The sequence below is a fragment of the Histoplasma capsulatum genome, genomic scaffold (assembly GCF_000149585.1).
Source record: "Histoplasma capsulatum NAm1 scaffold_1 genomic scaffold, whole genome shotgun sequence".
Classification (NCBI taxonomy): Eukaryota; Fungi; Ascomycota; class Eurotiomycetes; order Onygenales; family Ajellomycetaceae; genus Histoplasma; species Histoplasma mississippiense.
In genome coordinates, this window is record NW_001813982.1 from 3,642,842 (window position 1) to 3,655,522 (window position 12,681).

A 12,681-nucleotide genomic window follows, 5' to 3' on the forward strand; every position below is an offset into this window, starting at 1 on the left:
TACTGCTATGCGCACTTAGCATGTGTCAGATACTGGATGCTCAAGCGGTCACACCGCCACCGCTAATGTAAAAATCAATCTGCCCGTTATCATTCAGGAGCGCCATACGCTTCTCCGCGAGTTCCTCGCGCGAGAAGTCGTGCGTTTCCATCTCAACGCTGGAGGGTAATTTCGCGATACCGGCGGGGCGTTTGTTTTGTTGCGAAACAGAAGGAACGGATAGATCTGTGGTGCTCTGATCCTGGCTTTTCAAGGAGCCCCAGCGGAAAACGCTGGTGAAGGTTTGAAAGAATGAGGTGGACGAGCTTGGGACTGAGGCTGGTTTGAGAGAGTTGGCTAGATCGCTGTCCACAGCTGCGTTGAGGCGGTAGGTGATTGCTAAAATAAATAAATAAATAAATAAATAAATAAAGATATTGATGAGCATTTATGACAAAGAATAGATCTGGGTATGAATGGTGATTGAACTTACGGTCGGTATCGTGCATGACGTTATAAAGATTGTCCACTGCTAGACAGCCGTATGTGCCCGCCTCCCCGGCAACTCCTCGCTCAAGGTCTTCGCCGTTTGCTCCTGGCTTGCCTCGATTCTGTCGTGGGAGAAGTGTTGCTATAAGTGGATTAGCTTTCTGTTCGATCTCCTGAATGAGAAGAGAGATGATACAAACATTTGTTCAGTAACAAAAAGAAGCCTGCCGGGCTTCCGCAGAAAAAAACGTTGCTGGCATCAAATTCAAATATTGTCTGGCTGATTTCCGTATGCGCAAAATCAATATGGCCTACATGGGTTGGCTGTTGACTCAGAATATCCATTGCCATGATACTGCCCAGCGAGTGAGCAATTAAGTGCACTTTACCAGTTTTTCTAAATCCCGGATTATTTTGACACCAGAGACGATATATCCGATTTGCCTCTTTGACCACTGCTTGAACCATTTTCTGTTTATGGTGAGATAGATAATAGGGGACATCAAGCAAAACATCGCTGATCAAACTTCTTATTGCCGGCATAGTTTCAGGCGTGATGTCTTTGAGGCTGAATTTGTTCGTAGCTAGGTCCTCGGAGGTCGAAGCTTCAATGTCAGCGTCTTCTAGGGACAGCGTTGACCGCCAGTTGACAGGCAAAACCATAATGCTTTCCAGTTCTGGGCGCATATGAGGCCAAACAGCGTCACTATTGAGCTCGATATTGACTTGTCTCCGGAAAGCATTAATAGCATGCGTAAAATGGTAACTTTCAACCCGCTCAGATAATTTTTGACCGATACCATGTATGACCAATACCAGATCAGAAGCAACTGGTCTCCTATCCTCAATTTGGCAGGCGTAACATATAGGGCGCCGGTCAAACATATCCCTTTCAGCAGTTTGATGCATTTTCACAATTCTTCTGCCGCTTGACGCAGGAATTTTAACAGGGTGGAGTTTATCCCAGGTTTGTGCATTGAATCCTCGAACAACGGGAATTCCTATTTGTCTTCCTTTGCGAATTGCGCTAAGCGGTCGTCGTCCCCTTGCAGCAGAAGGTAAAAGGCTAGGTCTCAGAATTTGCGCCTCTTTGGAATCGACATATATCACACTTGAATTCTTGAATGGTCTAGGAGCATCAGGTAATGTCATAGATCCTGCAGCTTGATTCTCATAAACAATCGAGCCCCGCCTCGGTCTCAGTCGGCTTCGAGAGCGACAATCGTTTGGATGGCTTTGACTCATGCCCGGACTCCATGGCACTTTGCTCTTTTACCTCTTCTTCTGGAGGCCAGATTGGATGCACAATTTTGATCTCTGCCTCCGCTCCGTTTTCTATACAACTGTTAAGTTCATCCTGCCAGGTTTCGGTCCAAGGCCGCATATACATATAGCCGGCTTCGAGTTGGTTAGCAAGCTCCGGTTCAACGGGTAACATGGTGTTCTTATAAAACCAAGTGGCCCGAATAACGGAAGATATATCATGAATAGGGCTCCAATATATGGGTTTCATCTGCAAATCTTGTTAGAAACCTCCAATCGAGGAAAGAAATGAGAAAGGAAATCCCTTACCTCCAAGTTGGGAAGTTCCACTGAATGTAACCTGGATATTCCAACTGGTATAACAGCATCTGCTTCCTTTTTTCTTTCTACTGGGGTCACTTCTGGTTCCGATGGAGAGAGGCGCGGTACTGTAAACTTTGAGGGGCTGCCAGCTGAATGGACCCTGGACTTGGCCGAACGGACATCACTTCCTTGGTCAACTGTCACCATCCCACCCAGTGGATGCGACGCTCTACCCGGGGTAGCAGGCGACCTTGGTGAAGGAACTGATCGCGGGCTCCGCGCTGGAGCTCTGATGAATGGCGATCCGGTGATATTTGTATCGCCTCCATGAACCCCAGCTGAAGGAATCGGCCTGCCTGTCTGTGAAGAATAAGACCCAAAAACGTCATCACCACAAGGGGATGATATGCTTATCCGTTTCGAAGTCTTCGATTTACGGTCTGCCGGAGGGCTATGTCGTTTCAAAGATTTTGGACTATTGTAACTTTGACCCGGACCAAGGATCTGTCCCATCGAATTACTAGATGCTTCTACGTCGCCAGCTGATTCCGCAGGCATCCGAATTGGGATTGGCGCTCCAGCAGGTTCTTCTTGTTCACAGACTTGCCGAGAAAATTTATCAGCAACCTTTGTAGAAGTGTCCTTCTCTTGATTCGGGATTTCGTTAGCTGCAGCGCAGAATAGCGCAACAATTATAGGCCGTAGATCATGTCGCCAGGCACTTTCCTTTTGCCGGCTAATTTGCTCAATTACATTTCTTAGTGTTGAAACCATAAACCTCCTCTTTTCCGTTTCACCACCCTCAGAACTTCCATATATCGCAGCATGTTTTTCAACGAGAGCAAATATCGAAGAAGTATCATGTCGTTCGTTAATCGGGGTCACATTTAGATCCGAAAAAGCATCCCTATATTCGCGAACAGCTGTTAAAGCCTCAAGGATAAGTCTGTCAACTTTCTGCCTCCAGGCTGTGTTAGCTCTGTCCTCCCCAGAACCACTTTTAAGAGTGCCATCGCCGTCTTGATCTTCCACTGCATTTCTAAGTCCGTGCCATGCCTCCTCCAGAGCAATATTATCCAATACCGAAAAGGGACGGGGAGGGAAGCTAGATTGAGAGCTGCTGGAGCTTGCGGAAGCGGCAGGTAATGGAGTTAAAGGATCATCTATTGGGAACGATGAGAGGTAGAAAAATTGTGCCCGGACTTTTGGAGGAGCTGTAGATGTGCTGAAGTCTGATTTCGTTGTTGGATTTTCCTCGGGATCATATAGGAGGCATGTTGGCCCGTAGGTGTGAAGCAGACTCGACATTCTTCAAAGGCTCAATGGAGCTTGAGGTATCTGTAGGAGACTGCTTGAGATATTAATGAAGATGAGGATTTATATAGACAAGCCGGGACATATCATGATTGGGACTTTCAAGCTATTGGCTTGGGTTCGTAAAAGATGCTGGCTGGCGATTGAATAATATCGTGTTGCCTTGAGCGCCTTCAAGAACCGCGTGGGAAATAGTATGAAGGTGCAGGATAGGCACTCTCCCTCTTAACTGCACGAAGAGCGTTGAGATAGCTGTACAGGAGCGGGAATAACCGTTAATCTCTCTTGCAAAATTGAGCAACTCATACCTGTCATGGGAGTTATATACTGTTGTAAGTTAGAAATCAATCCATCGGCCATAAAAACGTCATCTGTCCAGGATTATATAATCGAGCATGGTCATAACGTGATCAGGCGAACCTCAAATGTGTTTTGTTAACCTTATTAATTACGGATCCGTAACAACTACTATTAACTACAGTGTTCTACTTTGTCACAAATGCTTCCAGAGAATGGAGCGAAAATTAGACACATTTCCTGGTTCCAAAGGCATGAAAATCGCCAGAAACAACAGGGAAACTCACTCCAAACACGCCACCGCTAAAGTTAACCATCGCGAAAAGAAGAACGAATTGTACAGAACTTTAGGATGAAACAACGCTGGTTGATCAATGCATTAGATGACCTCACTCGCGGTTTCCTCCATGGGATCTTCCTTTATCTTCGTTGTCATGCTGGGATAGGGAAGGTGGATGATACTCTCTCGTCACACCATGCCTCCCCATTGCTTGCATCTTCTTCTCCTGCTCCTGTTTCATGAGCGAAAGTGTGTTGACCTGAAGCTCCTGAAACGCGAGGAAGGTGACAATAGGCGCGCCGAGCATCTCCAGGATCTTGTGCGTATCATGCATATGCTTTCTAATGACGCTATCTGGAGTGCAAAAGGTACGAACACTCATCTCCTTGGCGATCGCCTTCCAATTACGCAAGGTGGCATTGAGAGCTACCACATTCTGTGCACATTCGCCATGAAATTTGAACGTACGTAGGTTATAGATGACGAGGTCACGCTGGGTGAGCTGGTCGAATTGAAACTGCACGACCTGCGGACGATTCTTTGACGCCCAGAAATTGGTGACTTTGGTAACCGATTCCACCGATATGCGACCCTCCTTGTGTTGGTCGAGAAGGAACTTGTTGGCCGTCACACATATCATAAGCTCTACCTCGGAGTACAATTTTGCCTGGGTTGGAGGGTCCAAGGAAATGGGGAAGGTTGATTGAAACCGTTCTTTGGATTTCTTCACGTCTCCTGTCTGTAAACCGAATAGTTAGATTGAAAAACGGTCTCTCGCAGTGCTTCAGGAAATCCCCATGGATCGAAAATGTTTATGTACTTACGATATCCTCAACGCGCTGTTTGATCTTCTCACCCAGCGCCTTGAAACCAGGCCTTTTGTTCTTCTCAGAAGGACTTTCCTTCAGGGAAGGACTGCGACCTAGCCAACCATTTTCACCGAACAGCTTTTTATGCGGTGATCGAGGCCTTTTCATTGGGCTTGGTAGAAATTCGAGTATTGAATTCTCGTCAAGATCCTCAAGGATCTTGACAGGAGACAAAGATCTCCCTCTGCCGCGTCCTCGATCTGGGGATCGAGATCGCTGTTTCTGGCGCCCGGGGGACACGTTTGCTGAAGGTTTCCAGTCCTGGTAATAGCGATCTTCACCATATGACGCGTCGTCATAGTTCGTATTACCATCGAGAGACTTGACATTGTTTCCCTCAGACTTGGAAATAGGGAGGCGTCTGTTGTAGTGATTTGCATCAACTGGATATGAAAATGCCTTTGGTGGAATTGCTTGTGCAGTTTCAGGTGTCTCTGGGCCAAATGGCCACATTATTTCACATCCTTCCGCAGACCGGCTGGAATTGCCCGCGCTATTATAGGAAGAATGACTAATAACATGTTAGCATTGCTTCCACAAGATATAATGACGCCAACTTACTTATCGTATACGATCGGCACCTCCACCGAGTGCATCGGATTGAACTTCTCCGGATCGAGCATCAAAACAGGCTTTCCTGTATTTTTGACCGATTTTAACAGCGGATTGTTCAGGATTTCACGCGTCAGCAAGCGAAAGGTGTCTTTGGTTGGAGAGCCAGACGAAGATTGGGAGTAGACAGATACACTGGGAAGCTCCAGACTGGGGGTAGGGGTTTTGAGCTGTATACTGTTGTGTTTGAAGCGTATCTGCTCCACCGTGTAGATGTTGGGCTCTGCTGCGGTTGATCGCAAGTCCACGAATACACTCAATAGAGGCGTCTTCGTGTTCAGAATAAGCGCTTCCACTGAATCGATTCTCCATTCTGAATGAAGTGGTATACTAGAGCTTTCGAGTGTTCGGAACCGTGGGAGAGACGTCAACAACCACGACGGACACTTGGTTGCCCCGGCGGATATCAACAAGCTACAACTGGAGCTTCGAACCAACAATAGAACCCCTCAAAAAATTAACGCAGCTGAATGTCGAAGGTTATTAGTTTCTGCTGGCAACAAAGGACATGCCCCAAGAAGAGGAAAACAACAGATATCCACTTGTCTTTATAAGGCAGGTCTTTATAGTTTAGATTTTATCAAGTTGCTGGAACCAAATGGACAGCTAAAACAAAATTCCCTATATAAATCAACAACATACCAAAAACCAGAGTCCTTTCACCGAACACTTGATGCCGCTTTTGTAATATCTCAGATTCAGGGCCTTGCTCACTGGAGGCACAGGAGGTACCCATCATTAACCATATTGAATTCAAGAATGGGGTTCAATAAGGTCCATAGAGTATTGGTGAATAGTAAGGTATTGAAATCCTTCAACACAATTCAATTTGCGAGCATGCTTGCTTTGTCCACCACTGTTATCTCATTATGTGAATATCCAAAAACCCAAGCCAGATTTTTTCCAAATATCTGCCTATCACCAGGATCGGTATAATATAGGCTGCCGTAACAATAGTGATAGCGCCCAAAATTTCCACACGGTATATTATACCGTTGCCGAGCCAAGGGGTTCATCGGCTTGGGAAAGGCCAAAACTGAGATAGGGAATTTTAATGTGCGCCATCCTCATATCTGTGAGCTCCTGGGATAGTCGAAATAGTTCCGAATCATCTGAAGATAATAGCGCAATTTGCATCTCACTTCAACGCGAACTGACCAGCAGACATTGCCAGTTAAGATCCGCTCCCTAAACACGGTGGAAGCTATAGCAAGATCATAGCTCACACCTGCCACGAGTGTATAGTCCAGACTTGAGTCCTGGGTCCTTCACCTGCGGAGCGAATCCCTACGCTTGTTTAGAGAAAATCTCACTTCCACGTGATCTGTACACTATTTACAATGCCAGCTCCGACTCTGCAGCACAAGTTCAACCGAGTGGAATTGCGCCCAACCCAACCACTTCCTTGCGGGTGCAAGCCGGCAGTCGTCGCAGCTATTCCCCCGCATCGCAGAAACCGTCGTAATGAAGGTTTCCCCTCATCAAAGACGTCTCCATGTCAAGGCCAAAGTGCAGCTTTTCGCAGCTATATAATGAAATGATACCAACGTTTTACGTACATATATATAACAGCAACCCGTGTTTTTACATCGGTGTGGTTGAATATTTAATGCTGGTATTTTCTTGGTGATTCCTAGTATCTCTAGGAGAGTGGAAATGTATCTCTCTACCCAAACCTCCTATTATTCCTATTATAACACCCGTTGATCCTTCGAGTGCCCCAAAATTCCCAGGAGGTCAGGATGTCTCATTCAGCAGACAAGTATGGTGTTGTCATCATTGGCTCTGGTCCTGTCGGGCCTCTCGCCTCCTCATGCTTCTCCAAATGGGGGTATAAAATCAAACATATTGACAAACGCCCATTACCCACCAAGACCGGCCGTGCTGGCGGCATTCAGCTTTGTTCATTAGAACTACTACGAAATATGGACTTAAAACGCAATATCATGGCGCGCGAGCCCGCTAGGGCTTATGATGTTGCGTTCTGGAACCCTTTACCGGATGGTACAGGCATACAACGGACGGGGATTTGGCCTAGCTGCCCCTCATTCATCGACACCAGATACCCATTCGCCCACATTGTTACACCAAGGACATACTGAAAAGGGTTTCATAAAGGAACTGGCCAAGCACGGAACCACTGTCGACCGGCCGACCGTTTTGGGGTTTAAGCACGATGGGAAGGATAATGCGTACCCTGTGGAAGTCACTCTCAGGGACCTCGATACAAATATCGTACAAGTTTAAGAACAAAATATTTGTTTGGTAGAGCAGGTACCAAGAGTTTCATCAAAAGACAATTCAATTGGGAATAAATTTTTTCACAAGGAAACGATTTCTCATGTTTGGGGTGTGATTGATGGAGTAGTACAAACAGACTTCCCTGGTATCTGTGGAAGGTGTAAAGCTTGCTTGATTGAAAAGGTTGCTAGCTAAGTGGGAAGTTATATGGTGGAAGGATTAATAAGTTAAGACCTGCAGGTCTCACAGCCCTACTCTCAGAGTAACTGTACACGATGCTACATACAAAATTTGCCCTTCAAACAAGTATAGATACATAAGCAGCTGGGAAAAAGCGCAATAATGAAAAAACCAGCAAGAATTCCACTCATTTTATCACCTCTATCCTTCATCTTAATAATCTCCTTTCAATGTATATATTTCAATGTTCCAAGTGGCTTGATTAATCTGTCTGCTGTGTTCTCAATAGAAGGGACATATCAGACTGATATTTCATTCTTGTAGATGAGATCTCAAAGGATATGAAATCAAACTTCTGTATGCTTAGAACAACATGGAATTGCTTCAGAAGAGAATAGCTCTATGGCAGATTTATTATCAGTATAAATAATATAAGCAAAATCATTAACTGAAGTGAGAATTGAGCAAATCATCAAACATTCAGATTATTGAAATGGGATGGCATGAAGCCAGCATCTTCTAGAAGTTCATGTAGGTAGATGAGCTCATAAGCAGCTTCAGAAGATGCAATATATTCAGTTTTGATTGATGATTTGAAAATTTTAATTTATCAACAACTTCATCAGACAACAGAGTCATCTATCATATATATGATATAATCAGTGATTGAATGAAATTTCAGATCTCTACCAATTCAATCAGTGTTAGTGTACACCACAGATTCAATATCAGTGTTTTTGTGGAAGATAATACTCTCATTGATTAAGCTCTGCAAATATCAGAGTGTGTGTTTGAATGCAGTTTAATTTTTAAATATAGAGTGAGTGCTGAATCATCTGAAAAAGCTGGCACCAAAACTAACATCAGAATGTGTATTAATTGCAAAGTATTGTAGAAATTCAATATTTGATTGATAGAAATATAGAGTAAAATTTATTGTATAGACAATCAGCTTCTCAATATCATTCATAAAATTAACATTCTTCTTTATAGAAGTAGATGTAAAGTGGTAATCATTTATTGAAAATTTCTTCAGAAGATTCTTAATGAAAAGAGATTAAAACAATGTAAATAAACTAAAATTCCTTTCAATTTTCATATTCAAATAGCAGTTTGAATCCCTCACATTCTTAATCTCATAATTGACTGCAATTTCAGTCTTGATGGAGTTTAGATCTTTGATTCTCAAGCTGTATAAAAGAATATCATTCATATATACAATTATATAGACCATCTTTATATCATGAATAAAAAAATCAGCATCATAAAAGCTGATGCAAAAGTCTGATTTCAATAACATTTTTCATAATTTCTCATATTATAAAAGTGCTGCTTGATTTAGACTGCAGAGTCTCTGCATTAATTTACAAACAAGATTATCACAATTTTCACAGAAGTTTGTAGATTGATTTATATATATTTATTTATTAATTGACAGTTGGGTGTTAATGTAATAGGCGCAACGGAGATATCTATATTAGGAATAGCTACGTGGCGATAGAAGAACACAGAACACGCCAGAATCAATCGTGATAAATGTAACGTGGTGGCAACATTGTCTATATAATGCTCGCTGATATCCGTAGATCTTAGAAGATCAGCGATTAGCTTTGAACAATAGAGATTGCTACCTTCTTAATATCTTTTGTGCGTACTGAACACTACTCTTGTAATTACTCTTATAGCCTATCTCTTATAGTTTAAAAATGCAGTTATCATATTGATTTGCAGAATGTGCTATCTTCAGAATGCTAAGATTGTCATAAGAGTTCAAAATATAAAGGCAGAAATGACAAATGTAAAGATTTCTAAATAATTGACATTTTTTTATTGATAATTATCATAGATTATTTAGTGGATCTTATAGCAGACAATTTTGTTTATATTATTGCACTTTTTATTAAACATTTATTGATTTTGAAGAACCACTATATTAGAGATTTTTTCAATTAATCATCAGATATCAATCTACTTCAAACAGTAAATTTTTTTAACATAAACTCAATAGTAATATTTCCATTCAGTAGAAGTTTTGATTTATGTGAGATTTTTCAAAATCAGCAATTTATATATATCAAAATTGAAAAACAAATCATCAAAACTGTCTCTCATTGAAGATTCCTTTACTGAATCATTATTCTCTGTAATTGTTAAGGTATTCTCAATCTTAATAAAAAGATTAGAGGAAATCGGTATATTCTGCATTAAAAAAATCAGGATTCTCATTGATATTTCATAGTCTATTTATCAATTATTGATGGGGATTAAAAATAGCAGATGGAAGGGTTAGACTTCTTCAGTGATGAATAAATCATTAACTGAAGAAATCAGATCAGAAGTCAGTGAAAGAATCAGTGAAGAAATCATTGCAGCTGTCTGATAAGCTGCTGTGTATAAAATTTTCCGATGCTCAGTGATCGGAGTTGATGAATTCATAAAATGAAGATTCTTCTGAAAAATGACATTTTTAAATATATATAGACATGAATTGAAAGGGTCAATCAATCTGTAATTGATAAAGCCATTGTAATCTACAAAAATTAACTCTAATAAGCAAGAAGCCATGTTATTCATGAGCTTAGAAACTATTTTCAGAAACATCTTGCAATTTCAACAATGAATTTCAAGGCTGACAAAAAGTGCTTTAAGTTATATCTCATATGAGATAATCAGCTTCATATTTTCAGCGCTTTCATATAAAATCATGAAAGTTGGCATAAGATTGAGCAGCTCCGTGGCTGCAATAACCACCTCATCCCATATTTTTTCAGAAGTGAAAGAGTTTATTAATAATTCTCAGATTTTCTCAATAATCAACTCAATTGAATATTTGAATATTTCATCTTGTTGTAGAGTATGAAAGAGAGTGGGTTCTTATTTAATCCTCTCACCAAGCATATAAGCCATAGCCGTTTTCAAATTCAATTCACTGTGATCAGAGTGTATAATTGCAATGCCACAGCTCAGCAGGTTCTTGATGAATTGGTTGAAGATTTATAAATATTTCAACATCTCATTTTTGCATTTTAATAGAAAAATCTATTTCATTTGTGTTGCATTATCTGTAATAATTATGATAAGTTTCTTGCTGATGTATGAGAATAAATCATTTTCAGTTTCAAAAGTCTCACCTTTATCAAAAATATCCATTCAAATCTTAAGAGGTTTACACATGGCACATTATTATTATTATTATTATTCTTTTATTATAGATGTATACAATCAATGACTATAACATCTATCTGAAATACTTCAGGATTTTTCAACTTAAGAATAAGCTAATATATAAAATCAATTTAATATATGCAATAGCAGAATTCTAGCCCAGAATCAAACAACTATTTAAACTATTCAATTTAAAAAAGAATGTCAAAAGAATGACAATAGATTAATACATTCAATTTAAAACAAATGAAATAAAGAGTATAAAAAACAACAGCTATTAAAAGAAAAGAAAGCATTAACAAATCAAACTTTTCAAAACAAGTCAAAATCGAAAATAATCAAAATAAAACAAATTTCAAAGTAAAAGTAACAAAACAAAAATAAAAATAAAAACAAAAATTAAAGTAAATATATAGAAATAAAAGAAAAAAAAAAACAAAAATTGAATTTATTATCAAATTAAGTTTTTCAATTGAAATTTTGTAGCAATATTTGATTCTTTCAAATATTCAATCAAGAATTCATTTCCAGTTTTGTATTGAATAAAAGTTTTAAATTTAACTACTTCAATTCAAACTTCTCTTTTAATCTCAATCTTAACTCTATATGCTTTGTACAAAGTAAAAGAAGATGCTCTGGATTTTCATATAACTGACAATCTGAATATAAATCATTTAAATCATTTCTAATCTTTGTTAAATATGATTTAAAATAACCATATTCAAGCTTTAGCTGCATTATTGTAGTAAAAAGTTTCTTTTTACATTTTATTAAATCAGTGTTCCATTTTGATTTAATTTCAAACATGGAATAATGTATACTCTTTCTGTAATACACTCGTTTATTATTTCCTTATTATTATCTTTGTTTATATCTTCGTCTATTCTTACCTCTTTCCATTATACTCTCGCTACCACTATTTCTATATGTATATATATATGGATGCATGTATTTCGCACATCTTCTTTCTCTTTCTTTTCCTCTTCAGCGATTAGCTACAACTACAAACTACAACTACAACTACAACTACAACTACAACTACAACTACAACTACAACTACAACTACAATTACAACTTCAACTATACTACTACTATAATTATTATTATCTTCCACTATACTATATATTATCTTCTACTATTCACTCTTCACACTGTCATCACCCCTCACACTTTCTTTGTAAAAATCAGATATCTTGCCATTTTTGCAAACATGATTCTCTTATTTTTCTCTTAATACAAGCTCATGTTACAATTCTTTGAAAGCAGACTTTCAATCTTTTTACTTGAATTCGTGAGAGAGGGGGATATATTTATGCATGATGGAGCCAGGGTTTATACAACTCATATAGTTAAGGAGGTTTTTAAGGAGATGAATACAGAGATTATGTTTTGATCTTTATATTCTTCAGATTTAAATTCTATAGAGAATTTTTGAATATTGTTGAAGCAGGAAATCTATAAGCTGCATTCAGAGCTGAAGCATGCATCAAATACAGTAGCTATAAAAAGAGCTTTAATAAAGACAGTTAAGAAGACATGAAATGTAATTGATGATAGCATTCTATATAATCTTTCTGCTATAATATCTCATTGAGTGAAGGCAGTAAAAGAGGCAGAAGGATAGTATACAAAGTATTAATATCCCTTAACTGTTCAAAAAGCAGCATATAGATATTAACATTATAGGTA

At 39.5% G+C, this 12,681-nt stretch overlaps 4 protein-coding genes across 4 annotated transcripts; 2 read left to right on the plus strand and 2 right to left on the minus strand.

The window, feature by feature from the left end:
* Window positions 1-40: 40 nt before the first annotated feature.
* On the minus strand, window positions 41-1,353 carry HCAG_01042 (predicted protein; the record flags this gene model as incomplete). Its single annotated transcript, XM_001543946.1, has 3 exons — window positions 41-378; window positions 473-610; window positions 669-1,353. 3 exons carry the CDS (start codon window positions 1,351-1,353, stop codon window positions 41-43), a joined length of 1,161 nt encoding a protein of 386 aa, XP_001543996.1.
* Window positions 1,354-1,639: 286 nt separating this feature from the next.
* Window positions 1,640-6,142, minus strand: HCAG_01043 (predicted protein; the record flags this gene model as incomplete). Its single annotated transcript, XM_001543947.1, has 8 exons — window positions 1,640-1,981; window positions 2,041-3,197; window positions 3,657-3,675; window positions 3,933-3,990; window positions 4,039-4,664; window positions 4,750-5,287; window positions 5,356-5,854; window positions 6,049-6,142. The coding sequence occupies 8 exons, from the start codon at window positions 6,140-6,142 to the stop codon at window positions 1,640-1,642; spliced, it is 3,333 nt and encodes a 1,110-aa protein (XP_001543997.1).
* Window positions 6,143-7,148: 1,006 nt separating this feature from the next.
* Window positions 7,149-7,653, plus strand: HCAG_01044 (predicted protein; the record flags this gene model as incomplete). The annotated part of the gene is made up of 2 exons (XM_001543948.1): window positions 7,149-7,410; window positions 7,469-7,653. The coding sequence occupies 2 exons, from the start codon at window positions 7,149-7,151 to the stop codon at window positions 7,651-7,653; spliced, it is 447 nt and encodes a 148-aa protein (XP_001543998.1).
* Window positions 7,654-11,938: 4,285 nt separating this feature from the next.
* On the plus strand, window positions 11,939-12,365 carry HCAG_01045 (predicted protein; the record flags this gene model as incomplete). Its single annotated transcript, XM_001543949.1, has 2 exons — window positions 11,939-12,169; window positions 12,342-12,365. The coding sequence occupies 2 exons, from the start codon at window positions 11,939-11,941 to the stop codon at window positions 12,363-12,365; spliced, it is 255 nt and encodes an 84-aa protein (XP_001543999.1).
* Window positions 12,366-12,681: the final 316 nt, after the last annotated feature.